The sequence below is a fragment of the Trichosurus vulpecula genome, chromosome 2 (genome assembly GCF_011100635.1).
Source record: "Trichosurus vulpecula isolate mTriVul1 chromosome 2, mTriVul1.pri, whole genome shotgun sequence".
NCBI classification, from domain to species: domain Eukaryota; kingdom Metazoa; phylum Chordata; class Mammalia; order Diprotodontia; family Phalangeridae; genus Trichosurus; species Trichosurus vulpecula.
Window position 1 is genome coordinate 32,719,419 of NC_050574.1, and position 26,342 is coordinate 32,745,760.

The window sequence follows — 26,342 nt, forward strand, 5'->3', positions numbered from 1 at the left end:
TGCATACAAAAGTGCCAAGTGTGGGCAACAAGCAAATAAGCTAGAGATCCATGCAACACATGGAGGTAAACAGGAGCCCATAACTACTGAAGCATCGTAATGAGATAGGCGTGATGGCTTGGGAAGGATCTGATCTTATTTGAAACGGGCCAACAAGACAGGTAAGATAAGGAGGCAGCGGAGTGTATGCAGTGGTGGCGCAGGTGGGGGGGGGGGGCAGCGGGCGGTGGGAGTGGACAGGAAGCTAGTATCATGAGACCCTGAAAGCTGAGAGGGGAGGCACAGTGGACATCATCTGAGTAAAGATCAATGAGACAAAAGGAACATGGTGATGACGTGAATGGACAAGAGGAGGGAAGGATCCCAAGCCTAGAATGGATGGCCTTCAGTTATGTGGACAGACTCTGGGAATGTACAAGACAGAGAAGCCAAAAATTTCTTAACAGGGAGGTGGTACAGCGTAGGGCAGGGCTGTCCAAACCTTAGGTTTTTATTGAAGCAATAGACAATATATTTTGATTTGCCATTTTAGTGAGAGCTCTGTGGTAGCTCAGCTCCCTTTACTAAAGCATTTATGTAAATTTCTATGCTTGTGGGCAGGCTTTTGGACAGAGAGCTGGGCCTGGAGTTGGGAAGACTTCAGTTCAAATCCTGCCTCAGTTACTCACTAGCAGTGCCACCCTAGACAAATCATGTGACCTACGTGCCTCACTTTTCTCACCCAGAAAATAGGGCTAATAATAGCACCTACTTCCCAGGGTTATTGCAAGAATCAAACAAGATGATAATTGTAAAGCCCCTAGCACAAGGGCCCAGCACAGAGGAGGTGCTCAGTAAATGCTGCTTCCCTTGCCCTCCCTTTAACCTGCTTTAAGATAAACATTATCCCTGGAAAGGCCAAAGGACTGGGTAAAAGTTCTACCCTGAGCCCAATGCCACCATTGTGGAAGAGTGGCTGCTGAGGCAGAAAGGACTGGAAGCCTGGGACAGAGGGGAAGAGCTGGGCACTGCCTGGAGAGAAGATTTCAGAGGGCTCAAAGGGCAGCAAAACTGGGGGAAGACAATCCAGGACAGAGAAGTAAAGGCGTTGCAGCGTAGTGAATGGAGCTGGTCTTGATGTCAGGAAGATCTAGGTTTGAATGCCTTAAGACTAAATTCTTTAGTCTTTAGTATTTCTATACTTCTCATGAGGACGAAAAAGGGCAACTGTCTAAAGACACCAACATGCACAGAGCTCACCAAAGCAGGTTTTAAAAAACCCATTCTAGAGCGTAATTTGGAGCTATACTCAAGCGATTATAAAACTGTGCATATCTTTTAACCCGGCAATACAATTAGGTTTTTATCCTAAATAAATAAAAAACAAAAAGGCAAAAGACCTATAGTACAAAAATCTTTCCAGCAGCTCTTTTTGTGGTGGCAAAGAACTGCCAATTAAAGGGGGGGGTGGGGTGGGGTTTGCCCATCAGGTGGGGAATGGCCAAACAAGCTGTAGTATGTGACAGTGATGGAATATTACCGTGCTATAAGAAACGACAAGCAGGATGTTTTCAGAAAAACCTGGAAAGACCTACCTGAACTGAAGCAAAATGAAACGAGCAGAACCAGGGGCACAGTAAAAGCAACGCTGCGTGATGATCGACTGGGAATGACTAATCTCTTCTCAGCGATACAGCAATACAGGGATCCAAGACAATTCGGAAAGACTCATGATGAAAAATGCTATCCACAGCCAGAGAAAGTGGAGTCTGAATGCTGATCAAAACCTACTTCTCTTTTACTTTCTTTGTTCTGGGTTTTGTGTCTGTTTTCTTTCACATGACTAGTGTGGAAATGTTTTGCCTCACTGCACATGTATCAAATTGCTTGCCTTCTGAATGAGGGGAAGAAGGAAGGGGGGAAGGAAGAGAGAGAATTTAGAACTCAAAATTGAAAATGAATGTTAAAAATTGTTTTTACATGAAATTGGGGAAAAAATAAAATAGCAAAAACCCCCACAAAAAAACCAAGAAGTGCCTGCTGAAACAGCCCTCATGGGAACTAGAGAGAAGGCAATGGGACCAGGCTAGCAGATACCAGCAAGGAAAGGGAAGCAGGGTCTGCAAGCAAGGGGGCCAAGCTGGAATCCTGGCTCTACCACTTACGAGACAGATGACTTCAGATAAGTCACTTCACCTCTTGGGGGATTCAGTCTCCTTCCCTATAAAAAGGAAGGGATAGAATTTATGATTTCTAAGGTTTCTCTCTAGATTTAAATCCATAATCCTAGGGTCTTAGAATGAGTGATAAAGAGTCAAGCTGAGCAGTCTGACATGCACCCTCTATTGGCCAGGAGGGATATGAAGTCCTAAAGCAGGACATCTTGATCCTTTTTTGTGTCCTGGAACTGTTGGATATTGCACCCCTTCTCAGAATCATGTTTTTGAATGCATAAGATAAGATACAGAGGATCACAAATGACAATCTTATCATGTTACTGATCAAGTGTACCAGAATATTAAAACAAGTTCATGGACTCTAGGTTAAGAATTCCTGTTCTGAAAGAGGAAAGTTCTAAGGCTGCAAACAGAAACATTATATTATGGAAGATAAGGGAGAACTGTCCAGAGATGTGGATACACTCAAAGATGGGGCAATGACAGAAGCAAGGGCATGCGACAGAGAAGAAGAAGGGCCAAAACTTAAAATAAGCTGAGCCAGGCAGTGAATGCCAAGGGCAACAAAAGGGGCTCTTTCGGCCATGGCACTGGCCAGGGCAGGCTGGGGGGGGGGCGGAGGGGGGAGCATGCTGCTCACCACAGACGAAAGGATAGTTGATGGGAGCAACACTCAACTTTGATTTCTGCTTCCCTGTTCTCTGTAAGGAGAATGACCTTTAAACTGGCAAGGACAGAAAGGCCCACAGTTAAGCAGGAGCTGCCTGGGGCCGGCAGCAGAACCACAGAACAGCCTGAGCCTCACACTCTGAATTCTCAACTTCCTCTACTGGGATTCTTAACCATTCTAGATAACTGCATTTCAATATAAGTGATTCTGTATTTTCTGTATTTTATCCATTCAAATACAAATTCTGAGAAGACTCACAGGCAGGCCTCCCTACATGGCCCTAGGGATCCAGGACACAAAGAAGGTTGAAGCACCCCTGGGCCCCCCATCTAGAGCCTTTATCCTAGCTGGCCTCTAGAAGGCCAGCCTGGGAGTAGCGGCTGAGAGGCAGGTTTGGCCTTAGTCAGCAAAAACTTCTGGACTAGAGCTGGCCAAACACTGACAAGGCTGTCTAGGGAGGCAGTGTCCCTCCTCTCAACAAAGGCCTTAAGGCAGAAGCTCAGTGATTCCTTGCTGGGGATAGAGGAGATTCCTGTTGGCATATGCACTAGCCAGCCTTTGAGGTGCCATGATCAGAACACCTCGGGCACTAGGATTCTCTCTGTAGCTCAGCCCAAGCTGAAGGAAACAGGAGTCATTGGACCTGAGCTCTATGGGATCCTCTATCAGACTGTGGGTTTTCAAGGACTTGTGATTGTTTCAGTAGGACTGCAGATCACAACTCCTCAGGAACTGCGGTGACTGAAAATATTCATCCTTCCTCAACTACCCTTTAGGTAATGAACCTACCTGACTTTATACTGGCTGGTCCTTAGAGAGGCGAGGGCAGGATCCCCAGCCCCAAGGAAGTCTCAATGGGCCCGTGTTCTCCCCAATGACAGGTGGGTACAGACTCCTTCCATTCATGCCTGACTGGCCTGTGTGCTGAGGGCCTTCCCCTCTCCCGATTTTAACTGCTGCAACATTGGTCCATCTATTATCCCTGCCCACCTTTCCTGGCAACTTGTCTCTTTGGCAGTATCTTTTATGCCACTTTTTACAACTTAATTTGTCTTTGGTAACAGGATGCTATTGATAGACATTCTCTATCTACCTCTTCACTGGCCTCTGAGTGAGCCCTAACCTCTTCAGAGATGGCATTTCACAACTGGGCCATGAAGGACTGCTACAGAACACTGGTGTTAAAAAGATGCACATCTGTTTCAGGAGCAGCATGGAGGGCTGCCAAGGGTCCTCTCTTCTTTTCATTCTTGCTCTAGCACACTGTCCCCAATGTCTGTCCAAGACACGGTTATTTATGGACTGCTCCATTGGCTGGGCATCCAACTGTCCAACATTTCTACACAAAAGGCATCCTGAGAGTATTGTGATTGGTGATGGATCTATAAAGTTCCAGGGCCTGGTCCCACCATAGAATTCCTCTTCCACCTGGACTCCTAAATGATACAGGCAAATATCCATCGCCCTATTTCATTCCTCACTTGATGCTAATGAGGGGCTTAGCAGTGCTCTCTGTTGTTTTGTCTTTCAATAAATCTCTTGGGACTTCAATAAGTGCAGAGTTGCACCTCTTTAATGAGGAGACAAATGCTTTCCTATCAATGAACATGGTGGGATCTTGTATTCTCTGCACATGTTAAGAATTCTGTGACCGTAAAGGTGTAGTCTGCTACAGAGTATTATTTTCAAAAGCTTCCCTAACTTGTATCTTCAAAAAACATGTCCTGGATTCATGGGTAGATTATTCTCCAAGATTTTAAACAGATGGGAAGTAGTTCTACAGGTTAGTAATTATTGGTCTTATTCATCCCTTAGTACACCAGCTAATTTAATTTTGGTTATTTATATATATTTCTTAGACCTATCAATTTATGGTAGCTGAGGCCAAATCCAGATTTTTGGCACTGACCCTACCTACCACCAAACACACACACTTGGCCAACAAAAGGAAGCCCATGAAAGCACCAATTGGAAGCCAAAAATAAAGGCAGAACTCTTATGCTCTGGAAAAGAGATCACATGGTAAGGTAAACTGTGCGTCTCTCAGCAAAGAGAGGTGCACACATGTCACAACATCACTTGTCAGGGGTGGTCACAGTGTTGGCTTTTTGGATTAACTGTACTTGTCAGCCCAGAGGGCTCCACAGGAGAAGCTGTTACTGAGACATGTAGTTTTATTTTAAAAAAGAAAACAAAAATCGATCATGAACTACTTTTTGCAAGTCTCTTTGGTTAAGACTCATAGCATATGCTACTTCTGTAAGTTTGGAAAGACCAAAGATTCTCTGATCTGCACAACCAGCAAAATGGGAGAGCAGCCAAGGGAACAGACTTGAGGGCAATGCAAAATGAATACAGCATTACCTGTCACCCTCATGGACCCTCCTCCATTTAAAAACTAGATCATATGCATACTGCCTTCTCAGCCAGAGGACACAGAACATGGCCTGGCCTCTGCCTGAGGACCGGATGTCATCTCCAGCCACCTGCCCACCTTCCTAGGCCTGTTTCCTCATCCAGGACAAGGCCCCAGCTCCACTATCCTATCACCCCATGGTCAATCACACAGCAGTGCCCTCAGGGCTCCCACACTAAGCCCCCCCGCCCCCCAACTCTCTGAGGCCTTTCAGCTACTGTGTTTTTAGTTTTCTGGGTTTTGTCCTCTGATGTCAGTCGTTACCTCCTGCCACCCTCTGGGGTTAATCTGAAGCAATGCCATTTCCCCCAGATCTCGCTCCTTTGAGCTACGTTAGGATGAGCATTGGGAGAGTTGAGTCTGTCTACACTGACTTAAAACAAGAGAATACAGGCTCTTTGATGAATCTGAAAGGAAGGCTTGTGGAAAATCTCTTTTGGATTCCAATTCTGATCTTTTTCTGCTACTCTTAAGTTTTCAGCTGAGTTCTGTATAGAGACTGTTGGATAAGTGACATTCAGGTAACCGAAGTCCTGGGGAAATTACACTTTCCAAAGAGTCTGGAAATTTCTAAAGAAGAAAATCATGATCTAGCAGCCACTCTCAAAAAATGGGCATATTGTCCTGAAAGCCACATGCCTCATGCAAAAAATCATTTAGGCCAAAAATGGCTGGCCTTAATAATGTGTGAGTATTTATAATTGCCCTGGAAAGGCTAACTTTAAACTAACTAGAATAATGCCTCAAGGACAAGACGGGAGGGCCACGTCCCTGCTATTCATTCATCCCCTGGAAGCCTCGCTGGAGAATGACAGAGGAAGTCAAGGCTGTGCCTCAGCTTGGCCCAAAAGGGAATCAGAAATGCAGGTGACGCAGCTCTCCATGATGTGATTCACCTAGAATCGACACGGGGAATCTCAGTCCTGGAGAATATTTGGGATGGATGATTACCGTAGCTGTTACTTTGTCCCAGTCTGTTACAAAGGCCCGAAATCCTTCACCAAACAGAGTACCAGCTGTCCTGTGGAGGGGAAAAGCAGCAACATAACCAGGAGGAAAACAGGCGTATGGAGAGTGGGTCTGGAGAAAAAGGGGTCAAGAGGATGAACAAAGCTTGAAGGACTTGTGAGATTCTTCTGAATCCTCAAGGACCATCCTGTCAGTCACAGAACTACCAAGGAATCCACAGATTCCCAAGGCAAGGCAAAAGATTAGGAATTCTTATTACAACACCTGGGTGAAGAGCCTACCACAACCAGAACCTGAAGGCTGCAAACACACAACTGAATGATCACAGAATTAAAAACGAACAGTACTGCAAAGTCAGAAATGGCACGCTAATTTCCCACGGGGATTTACTTTTGGGAAGAGGGATGAGTTTAGGCATCTTAAAATGAGGCCCGGTTTCTCTGCCTTTCTTCTGAGAAAGACAGGCCCTCCCTCCTCCTGAGGGCAGTCCCCGGTGGGAGTGTTGCAGGCCACTGTGGGCCCATCACTGCTTCACACGTACTTGAGGGACTCCAGAATGGTCTGGCGGTGCTCGGCGGCTTTTAAGCGGATCTGCTCCCTGATGATGTCTGCATTCTCCCTCTCTGCTCTGGCACGAGCACGGGTCTCTGCCTCTATTCGCAGCATCTCATTCTTATGCCGCAGCTCCATTTCCCGTTCCACAGTGGCTTTTGAATGAAAAGAAAAGGCAAAACAAGTGATATTTCCTCCCAGATTCATACTTCTGTCATGAATAGAGTCGAGGGTGGTATGGAGTTAAAAAGTCAAATTAAAGGAGAACGGAAATAAGTCCCTTTCTATATTTGGGGGTGAGGTGGGATTTTTAATCAAACGAGATGGAGGTAATCATAAAAATGGAAGAAAAAAAGAAAAATTCAATTAATAATTTAAGTTTTCATATTGTCAAAATCAATGCAGATAGAAAAAATTATAAAGTTGTAAGGGGGAGGGGGGAAGGAAAGAGAGATTGTATCTTATTGCTCCTAAAAATCAGTTATTTAAGACACACAGACACACCATACACACCAGGAAATATATGGAGTGTCCCAAAAATCTTAGTGCAGTTGGACTCTTTCGTAACTTCTGAAGTTGCTATATGCTACAACCTTACCAAAAAAAGCCGACATTTTAAAGTTAACAAAAATTTTAAAATGTCGATGTTCCTTATTAAAATTCGATATAACTCATCTCATGCTCTATATAATGACTCTAGTTGACTTTCAGACTTTGTGAACTTTCATCTCTAGCTTCTCAGGTTGCTGAAAGGGTTCTTTGCCACCCCAGCCTTAGGATCAGAAGGAAAACAAAGTTTCAATGTACAAGTGACTGTTCTGATGGGACCCCATTAGAACAGGTGTAATAGAGACAGAGCAGGGGCCCGAGGGGACCAAGCCAGAGGACCTCCTCTAGTGATCCACCTGTCTGACAAACTGTGGTCCAGAAACCACTGCACTCACAATACAAGATGACAAAGTGGCCTGTCTTGTTAAAATTAAAACGCAGTAGTAAAAGTTATCAAAACCAAAGTACTAATTATTGGACTAAGGATAAAAGATGCTTAACTAAACTTTTGAATGATGTTTTTTGCATGTATACTTCTAAAGTTACTAAGTTTAAAACTGCATCAAGATTTTGGGGACCCCTCAGTATAAAACCAAGGCATTCTCCAAAAGTGGTCAAAGAATATGGTCTTCAAAAGAAATGCAAACTACCAACCACCAAAAGAAAAGATTCCGTATCACTAATAAGAGAAATGAAGGTGAGAAGAACTCAGGTTTCACCTCACAGACCCTGAATCAGCAAAGTTGATCAGAGATGGCAACAATCAGCCTGGGAATAACAAGCAGGCCAATATGCTGTTGGCGAAGCCCTAAACTGGGCCAGCCATTTTGTAACAGGCTCCCAACATTCACACCTTCTAACCAGTGATCTGGAGAGAAGAAACCTACCCAAAGAACATCAGACAGAAAGAATGGTCCCCTATATGTACAGATATTCATGGCAACATTCTTGGCAGGGGCACAAAACTAAGTAAAGTGGATGGCCACTGACCAAGAGCACACCAACAATGACAGTGAGATGAAAAAAGCCACAATGCTATCTTACTTTTTCAGGATCCTTGCTGATGCTGTTTATTATAACACAAAAACAAACAAGACTGCCTAGAACTACTCTGTGGGAGGTCATTAAAGCAACAGGAACAAAGAGAAGCCAAAAAGTGGCAGGCTCTCTTAAGCCTTTCCACTTAGGCAGCCTCAGTGGTGGGTGCTAGTCTGGTTTCCAGGATCCTAGATGCAGAGCTAGAAAGAATCCTGGAGATAGTCTAGAACAATTTCTCCACTTTACAGATGAGGAGATTAAAGTGAAGGGAGGCAAACTGACTTCCAAGGTCATCCAGATCCTCAGTGGCAGGGACACCTTGAATCCAAGCTGCCAGCCCAGGCAATGGTTAAGGCTGAGGTCTAGGGCTCTTCTGCGATTCCCACATTTCACCAGGATCAGGAGGATGTTTTCAATTGGCTTCGTTTACAATGTTATTTTTACAATATTCTGTTTAATTATGAAATCAACCCCCCATGAACACTTCACTATCTGTGTATAATTGTGAACTCTTCTAGGGTATTATGTTTTGGGTTTTTTTTTTCGGAGAGGGGAAGGCAAGGCAATTGGGGTTAAGTGACTTGCCCAGGGTCACATAGCTAGTAAGGGTCAAGTGTCTGAGGCCACATTTGAACTCAGGTCCTCCTGACTCCACGGCTGGTGCTCTATTCACTGAGCTACCTAGCTGCCCCAAAGATTATGTTTAAAAAGCAGCCACTGAACTGATCACAGCAAAAATAATGAAATTGCTGCTTCCTTCTTCTTCTGAACTTTGGTGTTTTCTCAGGTGCATCTTTAAAGTCCTCCTGTGTAACACACAAATTAGCAGGGCTGAGCCAAACCAACCAACGCTCTTCATTTCCATCCAACCACTCCCTTCTCTTTCCTGGGAGTCTAGGCCCTCTTCAGAGACTCTCCACTGCCCCTACACTCTGGTTCCAGGTGTGCATGGGCCCAGCTTCTGGTGGGTGCCCCCTTGGCTGGCCTTACCTCTCCTGATTGCCTCCTGCTTCTGCACGGACTCCTCCTGCTTCCGCAAGTTTTCTTCATTGAGAAGTTGCTGAGGGAAAAACACACACAAGGCAGAGGAGGTCAAGTTTTCAAAGTGACCATTCTGTGGAGAGGGGCCTGTGGTCAGTGGGATGCTGCAGAGGGTCTCTGGTCACAGATCACACACGTCAGAAAAGGGAGCCAGGCAGTCAGACCACTGACCACATGGATTTTAAATCCTCACCAGGGATGAAGGAATGAGACCATCCCCCACCAAACACGAAAGGTGGAAAATGCCACTGCAGTAAGAAGCTCCCACTTGTAATTCCCAGGGGCTTTTCTGCTTTCCAGGAAGGCAGGGATGCAGTCCCTCCTAAGGTCAAACACCTTCTCTAGTTACACTGCAATGGGCCAGCTGGCTCAGAGCTTCCTCCATCTGTATTTAGCAAGCCATGGGAAATACAAGAGCAGGGCTTCACACACCAAATCAACTTCAGTAACAGAGTATCAGCTCTGGTGCTGAGAATCTGCATCCCTGGCTGTTCCCCACTTGGCAAGCACTGTTGGGAAGGCTGTACTAAGAGTCACTGGGAACATCCAATGGAGCCTGGGAGCAGGGCCTCATACCTTCATTTTATGTCCCACAGCCCACCCCCCTCAAAATGGCCTGTGGTAGAACCACGTGAGTCTGGAATGGAACACCAGCTCCAGAGGGGGTTCAAAAACATGTGCACACTCTTGGGAAGGCCTTTTTCCAAAAGGGGTGGATTTCAGAACTGATGCTACTTTCCTAAGCTTTCAACTTCTTGAGTCGTTCTCCTTACAATTAAAACTGAACAATGATGCACAAGAAAGATGCAGAATTAGGAAAGCCAGAGAAAGTGAGATTATGAGCTCCAAGAGGAAGAGCACAGGCCCCCTCACCCCCGATAAAAGGGCACCTTCTCCTCCACTTGAGTTTCCTGGTAATGCTCCAGGATGACATGGAGGGCCCCCCAGGCCCCTCCAAGGCCAGATGGTGAGGGGTGCATAGTTGGGGGGCAAGGTGACACTCTCACTGGTCAAAGCCCAGCTACTCTGCAGCAAAGCTGGAACACCATTACCAACTAAACACTTGTAACTGGTGGTCAACATTTATCCTATTCAGGCACAGGCTGAGCTATCACCTTCCCCCAATGAATCTTGAACCCAGGTCACAGTTGTTTTTCAAAGCCAGGGTCAACACCTACAGACAAACAACTGATTCTGATGGCCCGGGAATTTCTAAGGCTTCCAGAGCCAGGGCTGATACACAGTCTGGTCTGAGGCAGAGGATCTGGATGACAATTCAGCCTCACAGTGAATAGATTCCAGGGGACAGGAGGGGGTTGTGAGCACGGGGGCACTTAAAGCAATCCTTAGGCTCCTAACATCGGCAAAGCACATCACAATCTGTTAGAAATCCTGAGTCTCATCCCCATACACTCCAGGATTTTCAGAGCAGAACTTTTTTGATAGCTAAGAACTGGACATGAAGCAGGGGCCCATCAAATGGGGAGTGGCTAAATAAATTGTGGTATTTGAGTGTATAAAATACTCATGTGCTCTGTGTGAATACAGAGAAACAGATGCAGAGTGAAGAAAGCAGAGCCAAGAAAATGACATACACAGTAACTACAATGACATCTGTGGAAAGAACAATGATACACCGCAAGGTCAAAAGCAAATTTAACAAAATCATCAAGGTGAAGCAGGGCTCATCTGTTCTGAGAAGACACCCCAGCCTGCCCTCCTTCGTGGTGGTGGGAGGTCCACAGGTGTACACTGCAAGTGGGTTTGGATTTCTCAGTGTATCATTCCATTGTGCTGATTCTTCAGCCTCTAAAAAATGCTATCTGTGATGTGTGATAGCTCTTAGGGAAGGGGAGGAGGAGGGACACATTGGATGGTATGGTGATGTAAGAAAGAGAAAATATCCATAAAAACTAAAGAACAGAGGAAAAAACCCATTGATGAACAACTGAAATTTCTGATTCTCTCCTCTAAGGCTCAGAAGTAAAGAAACAACAGCCATGTTCCTGGTGCCGGGCACCCAGAAGTCGGGTAAATCTGTCTTCTCTGTGGCACTGCTCACCTGTTGTCTGAGCTGGTCATCATAGCGCTGCCGAGCCAACTTGTCCTGATACTGAGCTCTCTGTAAAAAGAAAAGGAGATTAGACTGAGGGCCCAAGCTGACGGCAAAGACGCCTGAGCACTGGAGGCCTCAGGGTTTGGCCCCAGATATATAAGAAATGTAATCACAAGCCCACAGCTCTTGGAGAGTCCTTCTGTCATCATACAACCACTGGTCTTGTTACTTGTACGAGCAATGCACCGTAGCAACGGGCGAGCACCTAAGCTTTGTGGTCAGCATACAGCAAATCTCAGACTTTAGATCATAAATGGGCTGGGATCTAGCTCCAGAGAAGGAATTCCCAAGCCCACCAAATGAAACTGCAGGTTCCTTGATGCACTGACTTAAATAACAGACTACAGAGAAGTTCAGAGAAGAGCTCCAATTCCGTCAATCAATGAGCATTTATTAAATCCTTACTGTATGCCAGGCACACAGGTGCTGGGAATACAAAGACAAAGAAGAACCCTCCCTAGCCCTCAAACAGCTTACATCCTATCACAGCAAAGGTACACAGATAGAAGACACAAAATCAATACAATGGTTTTTGGGGGTGGGGGAGGACAGAGCACTACAGGCTGGGGAATCAGAAAGGTCTCACGGTGGCTTTGAAGGAAACCGGATCCCTGGCATTCCTGGCCTGGGGGAGTCTGTGCAAAGAAAGTCCTATAGACAGGAGATGGAGTCACCCAGGCGAGGAAAGGCCAGGCCAGTCTAGATGGACAGCAGAGGGGCAGTAACGCACTATGTGGCTGGAAAGGCCAAAGAAAAGGATTTATCTTGTGTCCTAGAGATGAATGGAGTTGGAACAGGGCCAGTGACATGGTCAAACCGGAGATGAAATGAGAATCAGAGGCAGGGAGACCACTGAGGGAGACAGTAATGACTACTTGAGCCTGTCCTATCTGCTGACATCCAGTAAACGCTATTCAGGAGAGAGCAGCCCTGGGGAATTCTCTGAACTATATCATTAAACCACTGGCAGCGATGATGATGGCAGCAATGAAGCCACCCACTGAGAGAGCAGAGAGAGAAGAGTGTCCAGGATAGAGCTTTGGGGCACCCTCAGAGTGAGGGTAGAAGCAGGAAAAAGCATCCAGAGAAGACAAGCACCAGGGTCAGACACAATGGAGAAGTCAAGGAGAATTGAGTGAAGAATATCATTAGATTTGGCAGCTAAGACCTCGAGAGTAGGCCAGTAACACAGAGCATCGATTACAGGAAGACCTCCAGTGAGTCCCATCTGGGACACACACACGGGCTGTGAAAGGTGGGCCAAATCCCTCACCTCCCAGCCCCTCCCCATTCCCTTCTACCTCCCAGCCCCTCCCCCATTCCTCTCATCTCCCAGCCCCTCCCCATTCCCTTCTACCTCCCAGCCCCTCCCCCATTCCCCTCACCTCCCAGCCTTGTTCTACACAGGTGAGGAAGTTTCCTCATCAGGAATTTCCTACCAGTGAAGTCACAACTCCAGATCAAAAATAAACAAAAGAGATAACTGGTAATTTTGAAAAGAGGAGTGTGCTGAAAGACAAGGTGGAAAGCCAGACTACAAAGGATAGAAGAGAGGGGAGGAATGAGGCAGGGAGCACAGACAGCTTTCCTTTAAGGAGAGGGGCTGTGAAAAGAAGAAACTCAAAGGCTCAGAGAAACTCAAAGTTTTGGAAGGTGGGAAGGTGTGGGGAGGGATGGAGCGGGGGAGCTGCTAGAAATGTCGGGAGGAGACTGGACCAAGGACGGGTGAAGGGGAGAAAGGCCACCTCCTCAGGCCGAAACAGAGGACAGGACGAGGGATGAGGTGAAGGGACCAAGGCATGGAGAAGGTGAGGAGATGGAGGGCCAGCTGATCGGCTCTGTGTTCTCAGGAAAGGGTAAGGCCAAGAGCTCCATGAGAGTGTGGGGGAAGGCACTGTGCGAGCCTGGAAGGAAGGGGACAGAGTCGCTATCCTGGGCTGCCGCATGAAAGGCTGTAGGGATGACACAGCAGAGCTTAGAGGACCTGGAATGGGCAGCAGTGTGTGGTGTGGCTTTTCCTGGTCCCACTTGTGAACGAGGAGGAGGAAGAGGTAGATACTGCCAAGGGACAGGCTCTGATTGCAGAGACATGGAATTTGAAAGTAGGCTGGCACAGAAACGACCAGGCCAACTCTATGGTGGGGACTGGGAAGGACAGGAATGACTGTCTAAGAGCATACTGAGGGCCAGATGATGGAAGGGGTGATGAGAACTGAGAAGAGGTCAGGATGGGTGAGGCCCAAAGGTAGACAGAACGACAGAGGAGCTTATGCTCTGATAAAGCAATCTCAGCATTTTTGACTATGGAAGTAGAAGCCTTCAGAAATACCAGAGACAGTGATCCTTTATGTGAACCACAGTCACACCTCCCATATTTCAAGATAATCACGAAACTGCACAAGTTTTGGGTGTAAATCCCTCAAATGAGTATTATCTTTTCAACAGCCTTCGAAAGCATCATACTCCCTCTGCCAACACCCAACACTGGTGGCTCCTTGATGCCGAGGCCAAGGGTCCTTACTGCCTGATGCTGCCTTGTTTCTTCATTTAGTGTCTTCCTTCTCTCTTCCGCTTGTATCCGAACCTGCTCGTTCTTCAGCTGCTCCACGGCAGCTTCGTATTCCTTTGAGAAGAAGGATAACACAGTCAAGAAGTGAACATGTCTCCAGCCAGCGCTTCAGGGAAAACCAAGCCCTGAGAGCTCTCCACAAGCCATCACTTTGGGTCCAGATCCCTGTGGCACAGCCACCCATGCACAAAAAGAGCCTCAAGGACCCGAGTGAATGAATAGGCCCCCAATGAGAGCATTCTGCTGCTCCTGAGTAAGCCCAGAAACGTCCAGACAGACATACCGTTAAAGACAGATATAAAAAGACACAGAAGAAAATAGATACTGCAAGAAGCCCGAAACACATTACAAAAAAGCACATTAGTATTTCTGGGTCCCTAACCTCATGTTTTGGAATGCTGCTATACTGTTTGGGGAACTGAACATTTATCAGATGAACACCAGAGGCTAGACTGGGCTGGAGGCTGCCTGGCCTTAGCCTTATTACTGTGTATACCTATACCTGGTCAAGCCCTTTACCTATCAAGTCAAGTCAACTTCAAGACACCAAAGTTTGCCAGCTGCAGTCCATTTAAACCTTCTTTTCTTTTCTCCTTTAACCATGGGCTAAAATGCCACCAGTAAATTTGGAAATCAGAACATCTGATGAGAGACATTCAACAAGAAGTCAGACAACTTACCTTAACCTTCGACTGCTGCTCCAGCTGCAAAGTCTGTTCCTGCATCTGTGCAAGACTGAGTGCTTCCTTGGCGTGGCCTATGGGGCAACGCAGAGCAATGCTTAGAGAATTTGTGTCACTGAAGGATCCCAGCCCATTGTAAGAGTCCCCCACATTCCTCCTGGTCTGGAGCACCACACTGCTGATGTGGCTCTCTGCTGAGGGGCTCTGCCGTCTTCTCAGCTCCAGCCAACCCCTCCCTTCCACACGCACATACGCTCTCATTTCTCTCCAGACCTTGCTCACACTGTTTCTTCCTCCTACAGTCAGGCCCCTGGCCCTTCTTTCTGCCCATCCTCATCTTACTCATTTTCCAAGGTCTAGCTCAACCCCCACCTCCATCCATGCCTTCTCCCCAGAGGAACAGGCAATTCCTGTGTGAACTTATTTTGTATCTCCCAGAACACCTAAGCAGTTAATGAATGCTTACTGAACTGTGGTTCCCTTCAGGAATATAAGGATCTAGCAATTAGATTCTAAGTTTATAATGTCTAACCACATAACAACCAATCAATAAGCATTTACTAAGCACCTACTATGTGCCAGTCATTGGGGTCTGAGACAAAAATGGAACAGCCTTGAGGGAGTTGGCATTCTAATGAGAGTTTGCACACTGAAAACAAGACCTTCCAGGCAGTTTTGAAAGGGAGGGCAGAAGCAGCTGGGGTGCTCAGGAAAGGCTTCGTCTAGAGGTAGGAGTTATGCTTGACTTGAGTCCTAAAGGCCACAAGGCACTTGCAGGAGAAGAGTTCATGGAAGGCACTGGATGGCCAATGTAAAGGCTGGAGGGGGCCTGTAGGTCGGCGGAGCTGCAGAATAATGCACCAGGCCCTGGCCTAGGGGCTGGGGACACAACACCAAAAACAGTGCCTGCCCTCAAGGAACTAACAGAGAAACAAGCAGAGTTTTCTTCAGGGGATTAAAAACTAATAGAAGATATCAAGTTAATAATTCTGAAGACTGAGTTCTTATCCCTGCACGAGGCAGAATTATTTCACCAGAAATTGTGGCAAACCAGTCACCCAAATAAAAAGAGATACTATAACAAGTGGCGTGGGAAAGAGGTTCATTGTAATACTAACTGACATTTATATGTGGCTTTGAAGTTTGCCAAATGCTTTACAAATGTTATCTTATAACAAATTCCCTGGAAAAACACTGCTCTGGATAAAAACACACCCTACCAAGAGAGGGAGCTGAAGCCAAGCTGCCTAGGACAATGAATCCTGCTCCAGTGAGACCCTGAAGCTAAAGGCAGAAAGGCTCCAGAGATCAGCCTTGCCAACTAAAGCAAGCCTTCTTGGAGGAGGAGCGCATCACACACGAATGCACATCAGTCACAGATGGAAGGCCTAGTCATTATCCAAGAGGATGCTTCACAGCCACCTCTGCTGGCTCATGGGATTGAAGAAGAATAAAACTTTCTCTGAAGTACAGGTCATTGAAGAGATTGGAAAACACGGCCCTTAATAGCAGCATCTCTACCTGCTCAAGTCTAATCAAAATTAACCAAAGCCAAAGAATAAAATTCAAAGTCTAGAAGAAAAGAGTGGGAGGAGGTATTTGAAAGAGGGATGGAATGTAGCTCTACACAGGTTTGAAAACCAGCTAGTCATGGCTGCTTCAGCTGGTTAATGCAGGGCTCGTGGGTTCATTCTTTATGACCTCTGATCCCTGGCCACAGGGTAACCTCTAGTAGCCCTGGTCAGATAACTGACACCTAGAGTCCCAGGGAGATCTGGAGGGAATCCTACAAAGAAACACGGCCAACACTAGAAAAAAAATCAATGGCCAATGTTGTTATTGAATCGTTTAGTTGTGTCTGAATCTCTGGGATCCTATTTGGGGTTTTCTTGGCAAAGATACTGGAGTGGTTTGCCGTTTCCTTCTCCAGCTCATTTTACACATGTGGAAAATGAGGCCAACAGGGGTAAGTGACTTGCCCAGAGTCACACAGTCAGTAAGTATTTAAGGCTGGATTTGAACTTAAGAAGATGAATCTTCCTGACTCCAGGGCACTCTATCCACTGGGACACCTAGCTGCCCAATAGTCTTCTTCACATAAGGACAGTGTGATATCATAATGTGAATTCTATCCCCATCAAATATGACAAATGACAAAGAGAAAATCAGACAGAGGGCTAGCTCCAAAAGCAGAGAGGAAGCAGTGCCCATTTAGAGCTGAAGTATCCGCGAGGCTCATAGACATGTGTGTGTGCTGGGTCTTGAATGATGGGGTCAATGCGGGGGGACTAAGTAAAGGGAATGAGCCAAAGTGTTGGGTGAGAAAGGAAAAGGGGTAAGACTGGGCTTTGGCTCCAGCTGAAGGCCACTGAGCACTGCAGGGATGTACTTGGGAAATGTTTAACAAACCTAATAAAAATACAATAAAACAAAATGATGTTAATTGGTGGTTTTCTAAGTCAATATGCTCCTCAGAGGGTTTGTTTCTCTCTAAGTTTGATGTTCTTGGCTTAAGGAAGTCACAGGAGAGCTGTAGGAAGCAAAGCTGGATACTGAGTGAAGGGCCTTGAATGCCAGGCTGGGATTAGAGTGGAGCAACAAATGAAAATTTCTGAGGAAGTAACATAACCTATTCCCCCCAACTGCCAGTGCCCTCCCTCTCTCTAAGTGTGCGCGCACACACACACTGTCTCTGCCGTAGAATGACAACTCTTTCAGAATTGGGGTGCTTTCATTTTTTTGTCTTTGTAGCCCTACCACCTTGCACAGTGACTGGCATATAATAGGTGCTTAATCAGTGACTGGTGACTGACTGGGAACCTAAAGATTGATCTGGCAGTGAAATGTGGAACAAACAGGAAAGAATGCAGGGAGACCTCTGAAGAGGCAAGCCCCCGAAAGGGAGTGGAGTGGACACTTCGCAAGAAGCTTTGCAGAGGAAGAAGAATCGATGGGACTTTTCAAACACCTAGTGGAAGAGGAGACAAAAATGACATTTAATCTAGCTTGAGAGAACGATGGTGACAGCACTACCAGAAAGAGATACTGTGAGGAAATGGGGAAGACGCTGCATTTATAGTCTAAAGAATTAGGCGAATTGGAGGTGATGGTGAGGGCAGCATCAGCGGGGGAAAGAACAGTGGACCTTGAGAGGATGAGTTCAATTCCTGCACAATTTACTACACGTCTGTCCTTGGGAAAGGTAATATGTCTCTGGGCCTCAGTTCCCTGGCTATAAAATGAAAGCTAAGACTAGGGGACCTTTAAATAACCTTCCCAGTTCCACACCTGTGACTCCAGGAACCTACTGGTGAAGACGTCCAGCAGGCAGTTGGAAATATTAGTCTAGAACGTAGGAGAGACATGAAGGAGAAGGGAATAAGTGTTTATGAAGCTCTAACTATGTGCCAGCCACTAAACGCTATGCAGATATTATCTCAGTAGTTCCTCACGATGGCCTGAAGCAGGTGCTAGAATGATTCCCATTTTACAGTTGAGGAAACTGAGGCAGACAGAGGTTAAGAGCAAGACTATAGACCTATGAGACTGGAGAGTCATCTTCAGGAAAGTGACAGATGAAGAAGAGAGGGAATGGATAAAGTCACCAAATGATCACAGAATTTGAAGTAGGAAGGGACCTACTAGTCCAACTCATACACAAAAGGAATCTCCACCATGACATATCCTATGCGGAGTAAAAGCAACAGAGAAGAGAGGAGAGACCTCTACAGAACACGTACGCTTTAGGGGTTAGGAAGAAGAACCCGTGGAAGCGACAGCAGCAGAGAAATCAATGATTCAATAACTTCATTACCGAGCCATCACAGTCTGGGTTGCTCGTTGGACTGGAAACGAGTTTGGTTGATGGGAATTCCATGGTGAAAGTGGTGATGTTAACATCAACCAACCACCTAAGTGTTTATTGAGTGTAAGGCCCCACGCTGGCTACTGTAAAGAAGAAAAGACAAGGTCCCTGTCCTAATAGAACTCAAAGTCTAGCAACTACATACACATACGGGGCAGCTAGGTGATGCAGTGAGTAGAGCACCAGAGGACCTGAGTTCAAATTCGGTCTCAGACACTTGACACACTTACTAGTTGTGTGACCTTGGGCAGCAAGTCACTTAACCCCAATTGCCCTGACTTCCCCCCTCCAAAAAAACCAAAACAAAACAAACTACATACACATACACAGACAACTACAGGGAAGTTGTAAGTAACAACTATTCTGTTGCCAAGGCACCTGTTCGGAGAAAGTTAGGAGATTGTTAGGAGTTGGCAAGGATCTCCTGCATTTACTCATATTGACAACCTACAGCCAAAAGAGTCAGTCAGCAGTCACTGATTAAACACCTACTATATGCCAGTCACTATGCAAGGTGCTGGGGCTACAAAGACAAAAAAATGAAAGCATTCCAATTCTCAAGGAGTTTTCACTCTATAGGAGGGAGGGAGGGAGAGAGGGAGAGAAGAAGAGGGGGGGAAGAGAGAGGGGGAGAGAGAGGGAGGAGAGGGAGAGAGAGAAAAGGGGGGAGGGAGGAGGAGAAAGGGAGGGGGGGGAGGGAGGGAGGAGGGAGAGAGAGAGAGTGTGTGTGTAGGTAGGTAGGTAGGTAGGCAGGTACTTAGAGGGAGGAAGGTCAATGGGAGTTGGGGGGAATTAGCTTATGTTCCTCTTCTTGGGTCATTATTAAAATATTTCAATTTCATCACCAAGGCCAGCGGGGTTAGAGTTCAGGGAGAAGTACAATATAGTAGAAAGGGCCAGAAGACCTGGGGCTCAGTCCTGGCTCTGACAGTAGCTGTATGACCTTGAACACAGTTTTCCCATACGTGCTTTAACGTTATTCTGAAGTTCTGCTTAATAAAGGTAGGTGGAGATAGACTCCACCTCCAACAAGTGGCCTTCTTCCACCAATCCTGGCCAGTGACCATTCTTTCCAAAGATCTCCAAAACCTAGGTTCAACAAGATCCTACAGCAGAGCAGGTTATTAAAAATTAGACTTGGGTAAGTCGATGGCCTAAGCATACTATCCTTAAAGACCACTCAGTCCAATGCCTTCCTTTAGCATCCCTAGGGGAGGAAATGCTAGAGAAATGAAAGATATCCACAGTGGGGATCCTCCAACACTCTGGCCTTTGTTCTCATCCCTTTTCCCTCTACACAGACAGTTATTGCTTTATTTAAGTTTGCATCATGCAAATTTGACTTTATGTAAAGAATTCTAAAAGAAATCTGCATTCCAAAAAAATACCGAAGTTAACTTTACTGTGTACTCTGCTCCTGCCCCTAGGCTCTTCACTCTTCAGCTTCTCACTACCCCATCGGGAAAACCTAAAAGAAAAAAAAAAACCCACCTTCCAAGTGAAAGCATAAGAATGGACAGGCACAGAGAGACCAGCACCACCACGGATTGGGGGCTTGGCTTGAAATCTCTAGCACAAAGAGAGGAGACCTTAGCCCTGCTTTGCCTACCTGTCCAGCCCCAACTTCTGTCTGTCAGCCCTTGGTACCATGTGTCTGTCATCAATCCCCTACTGTCCATGTCCGTGTCCAGTCCCTTCTTCCCTTCCCTCTGTTCCTCTCAGTTCCGACCAGGCCTCCATGTGGCCCCCTTCGTGCCTGCTTCCTTCCTTTCCCCAACTCAGCAGGCAAATTTGCAATGTGTCAAAACTGAAGTCAGAAGAATGGTCTACTGTCAGTATTATTTTGCTTAATCTCATCAGCTCCTAGAGGTTCATTTTCATCTATATACAGATGATCTATTTGTCCAGCCCTGACTTCTGGTCTCACACCCCCAACTGCTCATGGGGCATCTCTAAATAGATGTCCAGAAGACTTCCTAAACATATTCAGAATTCAACTTGATATTTCCCCCCCGACAAGCCTCCGTCCTCATCCTAATTTTCCTATTACTGTCAAAAGTACCAGCAACTTCCCAGTCACCTGGTCTCAAAACCTAGAATTGGACCTTGACTTTACACTCATCCCTTTCCTCCTATATCCAGTCTGTTGCCAAGTCCTGTCAATTCTACCTTCATAACATTGCCGGAATATGGCCCATTCTCTCCTTGGACGCTGCCCGCACCTGTGTAGATCTTCATCAGCTCACTCCTGGACTACTGCAATAGCTGTTAATGGTTCTGCCTGCCCTGAGTCTGTCTCTTTCCACTCCAGTCCATCCTCCACTCAGCTGTGAAACTGATCTCCCAAATGCCCAGGCATGATCACATCTCTACCCCCATTCAATCAACTCAAATGGCTCCCTATTGCCTCTGGATCAATTATAACATCCTGTTTGGCACTTAAAGTCCTTCACAATCTAGCCCTTTCCCACCTTTCCAGTCTTCTCATGCCTCCCACAATCCCCTTCCCTACCATGTACTTTGTGATAGAGTGACACTGGCCTCCCTGCTGTTTCTTACACAAAACACTTTCCATCCCACCACTGGGCATTTTCTCTGGCTGTCCCCCATACATGGAACTCTATCCTTCCTTCAAGTCCCAAACTAAGTCTCACCTTCTACAGGAAGCCTTTCCTAATCCCCCTTAACTCTAGTGCCTTTCTTCTATGGATCTATGGATCCAATTTATCCAGACCAAGGCTTTTTTGTACATAGCTGTTTGCAGCTGTCAGCCCTTTGAACGCTGGGAGCATTTTTTTTTTTTGCCTTTCTTTGTATCCCCCAACACCTTAGCAAACAGAATGCGCTCAATGGATGCTTACTGAGGGATACATAATGCTATTACGTCCTGGGAGTTGCCTTCAAGTGGGCATCGCCTCCCCTCCACCTTCAGGCACTGCCCATCGACCTCAGGGTCCATGGCAGAAACGAGGCAACGGAGGTCCAGGGGAGGGGGTGAGGTGACAGGCCCAAGGTCACGGGGAGTGGGGGAGGTCAAAGGGCAGAGCTGTGACCGGACCCCGCCCCCTGCCTCCGACTTCAAATCCACAGCTTTCTACTCACTCCTAACAGAATGCCCCCAAAGAGTGTCCCAGTGGCCCCACGTGGTTGCGTGGCAAGAGCCCACAGGCGGGGACAGGTCTGGCTTCTAGTTCCACCCAGGGAGAGGACCCAGACGGGCGAAGGCCCCAGCCTCCCCAGCCTCAGTTTCCCCAGGAAGCACGAAAAGGGGAAGGGGGAGGGGCTCGCTTTTCCAGGCCCGTGAGGCCGGGAATGGGAGAAGTGACCCCGGGGTGACCCACTCACGCGAGTGCTCGAGCTCGCGCGCCGCCTTGGCCGCGCGCTCCAGGCCCGTGGGGTCGAAGTTGCTCCATTTGTCCTTGGGCGTGGGTCGGTCCCCGCCGCCTCCTGCCCGGTCTCCGCCGCCGTCCCCTCCAATCGTGGGCGGCAGGGGCAGCACGGGCCCCGGACTCTCGCCCTTGGGACCCTTGTTGACACCAAAGAGCCACGACATGACGGGGCGGCCCCCGAGCCCCTAAGGTGAGCTCGCCGAGCTGAGAAGCCTCCACACGCGGCGCGAGCCGTCACGCGGCGCCCAGAGCGCAAGCGCAGGAAAAAGAGCCCGCCCCCTAGGGGATGGGCTCTAAGAGAGCGCGTGCCCCGAACCTCACGTTCAGGAACGTTCCACCTTCGGATTGGCTGCGGGGACGCATGACTCCTCCCTCGCGTACAGCCCCACCTCCGTCGCTGGCAAGTGAGGCTCAGGCTTACCGCAGCCCATTGGCTACCGGCGACTCCAGGGGAAAGGTGGTCGGGGAGGGGCGGAGCGGTGTCGTCGGAGTCGCTGGCAACGGAGGCCGAGAGGGAACGCTCAAGGGCGTGACGGCCGGAAAGAGGACTTATGCCCGTGTCATCACTTCCGGCTAGCAACGGAGCGCGGTGCCCCGTTGCTAGGGGACGCCGGGCGGAGTTCAGGCCATGGCGGCAGCGAACAAGCAGGTGCCCCGGGAGCCCCTGAGCTTCGTGCTGCGAGGGCACCGGGCCCCGCTCCGGTGAGTGCGAACGGCAAGAGAAACAGGAGACCCCTTCGAGCTGGGAGAGTACTTAGAGATCACTGAGCCCCATCCACCCCACTTTCCTCATTGCACCAAAGGGGAAACTGAGGCCCAGGGAGTGGAACCAGGGTACTCAAAGTCACCCAGAGAATCAGGGTCTGGAGCAGTAGCAACCGAGGGGACCAGGGAAGGCTTCCTATAAGAGGTGGACCCAGAGCTGAGCCAGCATTCATTTGTTCATTCATTCATTCAACAAGCATTTATTTAGTGCCTAAGATGTGCAGTGGCTGTGCTAGTTTCTAAGGGTACAAAGACAAAACTGAAATAGCCCCTGCACTCAAGGGGCTTATATTCTACTGGGGAGGATACAGTTAAACAGCAAGTATTTTAGTGCCACTGTGTACCAGACACTAAGTGCTGAGAATACAAAGAAAGGCAAAAACTGCCCCGACTTGACTCAAATGGGGAGATACATGTAAGTAATTATGTATCTACAAGAAAGGTTTACAATACCAAAATATATACAAAGTAATTTCAGTGGGGAAGAGGCATGCCCTAGCAGCATCTGGAGGTTCTCCACCCCTGATTCTGGAGGAAGGCTTAAAGGTTGAGGAGGTGAATTTACTTGGCCTGGAAAGAAACCAGGAATTCTAAGAGGAGGAAGGGAGAGGGTCAGTTGTGTGCAGGATAGGTTGGGAAAGACTGCCAGACAGGAGTCTAATTAGGAGGTGCTTACTGTTGGATTGGGATGATCCAAGTAAGAGGTGATTTAAACCTGATTGAGGCTGGTGACTGGGTGAGTAGAGAGAAGGGAAAGGATACCATATATACATAGTAGAAGTGGAATTGACACGATTTTTGGCGGTGGGCAAAGGGAATGGTGAGGAAAAGGGAAGGATGAGTTCAGGGTGGTACCAAGAAGTTTGAAAGAACCGTGAGTCTCAAAGGGAAGATAACGAGTTCCATTTTGTATGGTTCAAATTTGAAATGTCGATGGTACATCCAGATGGAGATGTCCAAGGAGGCAGTTGTCGATGGGAGACTGGAGTTCAGGAGAGTGATGAAGGCTTGATAGATAGACCTGGGGATCCTCTTCCTCATAGCCATCTTACAGAATCTCTTGTCTCTTCCAAAAGGAAGCTTAAATGCTGCCTCCTACCTGAGGCCTTTCTTGGGCCACTATTCCCATCCCACCTCCCTCCAGTAGTCTCTCCATATGAAAATTACTTTGGTTTTCTTTTATGTAGTTCTACGTATCCATGTTGTCTTTTCCTGATAGAATGTAAACTCCTTGACGCAGGGACTGTTTCATTTGGGGGCTTGTATAGGACTAGACCCATGATTTTGGGGGGATAGAGAGCTCACAATGGGCAAATTCCCTTTACCAATGTAGACTTGCACCTGCTCCACCAGTTAGATTCTTGGAGTTGCTTATGAAAACAGAGTCCCACAGCTAGAATGTGACAGTCAGAACCTAGGACTTACAGATTCTGAAGATAGCTTTTTTTTAGCCCAGCCAAATGGGCTGTATGACTGTGTGTGCAGCTAGGGGGCACCATAGGGCATAGGCTGCAGGGCCTGGAGTCAGGAGGACTCATCTTCATGAATTCAGATCTAGCCTAGGACACTAATTGGCTATGTGACCCTGTCACTTAACCCTGTTTGCCTGAGTTTCCTTATCTGTAAGATGATCTGAAGAAGGAAATGGCAAACTACACCAGTCTCTTTGCCAAGAAAACCCCAAATGAGGACATATGGAGTAGAACACTACTAAAAATGACAGAACCAAAAAAAAAAAAAACAAACCCCAAAACCCAACAACAACAACAACAACCCACCACCACTAAAAACTTTATTGATTTATTGGGGCATAAGGAAAATAATTAAACCCAGAGGAGTTGATGAGATCACCAAGGGAGAAGGTATCGAGATAAAAGAGAAGAGGGCAGAGGACAGAGAGCCCTTGGACAAGTAGGAGGAGAACCAAGAGAGAGAATTGTCAAGAAAACCCAGGTGGAAGAGGATGCATAGGTAGGAGGAAGGGGTGGTCAACAGTGTCTTATGCTGTGGAGAGATCAAGAAGGATGAGGACTAAGAAAATGCCATCCGATGTAGCAATTAAGAGACCATTGGTAACCTTATAGAGAGCAGTTTCAGTTGAGTAGTCTGGGCAGAAGTCAGATTTCCAGGGATTAAGAAGTAAATGGGAAGAGAAGAATTGGAATCAAGAAGTATAGAAGAGTATGAAAGGGAAGAAAGAATAGGCCCATTGCTTGAGGGGGTACTGGACTCAAGTGAAGGTTTTTTAAGAATAAGTGAGACATGGACATGTTTATAGAAAGCAGGGAAGGAGACCAGAACTGGAGAGAAATGGAAGATTCATGGGGGCTGGGCTGTGATCACAGGGAAAAGCCCCAAGAGGAGGCCAGAGGTGACAGGATCAAAGACAGAAGCAGAGGGGTTGGCTTTGATGAAAAGAATGACCTTTTCACCAGCAAAATGGTGGATACTCTACAGAGTTTTGGGATTGGCTTTGGCGAAAAGGATGACATTTTCAACAGCAAAATGGTGGATACTCTACAGAGTTTTGGAGTTGGCTTTGGCAAAAAGGATGACTTTTTCATCAGCAAAATGGTGGATATTCTATGGAGTTTGGGGGTGTAGGTGTAGGGTAGAAAAGAAGCTGGAGCTGAGATCTTCAGAGAAGAAGAAGAAGAAGAAGAAGAAGCCGCCTGTTGGAACAGCTGTTTTGGGGAAGTATGAGAGTCAGTTATGATGTTCCTGAGCTTAACCATAGCCCTAAGTGGAGTATGTGGCTTGCAGCAGTCTCCCCTCACCTCCCAAGCATACATTGACAGGTGAAATATTCCAGGGCCTTAGGCAGGCTTCCTTACCCTTTCCTTTCTCCCCCAAACAAATAAAAATAATTTTATTCCCTACTTTTTGAAAATGTCCCCTCAAAATAACCCTGTTTCCTGTAGCTGAAAGAGTACATTGCGGTTATGGGTTTGGTGTGAGAAGATTTTTTTTGGTTTGGGAGAAAGAACTATACATTTGACTCCAGAAGTAGTATTTCTCATCATTCCTTGAGAAAACTACCTGGACAACCTTCCTTTGCAAAGAAGGAAGATTCTCAGGGACAGGCAAAGAGCTTGGGGTTTCCTTTAAGATGCCAACAAAAATGCAACATCGTCACCTACCTGTGTTTTTGCCTTGACCCCAAAGGGTGAGAAAACAGTCTATTGAGAAGGGGACTGAGTATATCAATATGAGAACCAGGGGGTAGCCAAGGTTGGAAGAGGCCAGCTAAAGTTCCCAAGAACCCTTTCGGTTGTGTGTGTGACTCTCCATGACCCCATCTGAGGTTTTCTTGGCAGCCATTTCTTTCTCCAGCTAATTTTACATATAAGGAAACTGAGGCAAACAGGGTGAAGTGGCTTGCCCAGAGTCACACAGCTCTTAAGCATCTGAGGCTGGATTTGAATTCAGGAAGATGAGTATTCCTGACTTCTGGCCTGACACTCTATTACTGTGCCACCTATAACCTTCAGGGTACCTTGTGAGAATGTTTCCTCTCTGTAAGGAGTTGTAGGGCTATCAGCTAAGAGAAACAGGTGAACCAAA

The 26,342-nt window shown here is 47.0% G+C and overlaps 1 protein-coding gene across 1 annotated transcript in view; it reads right to left on the reverse strand.

Annotated features, from left to right (window-relative positions):
- Positions 1-22,316, reverse strand: part of ATAD3A (ATPase family AAA domain containing 3A) — a 66,087-nt gene extending 43,771 nt beyond the window's left edge. Inside the window, exons 1-7 of the mRNA XM_036747718.1 lie at positions 21,970-22,316; positions 14,757-14,833; positions 14,029-14,130; positions 11,454-11,513; positions 9,341-9,410; positions 6,753-6,918; positions 6,194-6,263 (exon numbers count right to left, since the gene is read on the reverse strand). Coding sequence (XP_036603613.1) covers positions 6,194-6,263; positions 6,753-6,918; positions 9,341-9,410; positions 11,454-11,513; positions 14,029-14,130; positions 14,757-14,833; positions 21,970-22,177 — 753 coding nt within the window. The 5' untranslated portion in view covers positions 22,178-22,316. The remainder of the gene's footprint in view (positions 1-6,193; positions 6,264-6,752; positions 6,919-9,340; positions 9,411-11,453; positions 11,514-14,028; positions 14,131-14,756; positions 14,834-21,969) is intronic.
- Between the last annotated feature and the right edge of the window lie 4,026 nt (positions 22,317-26,342).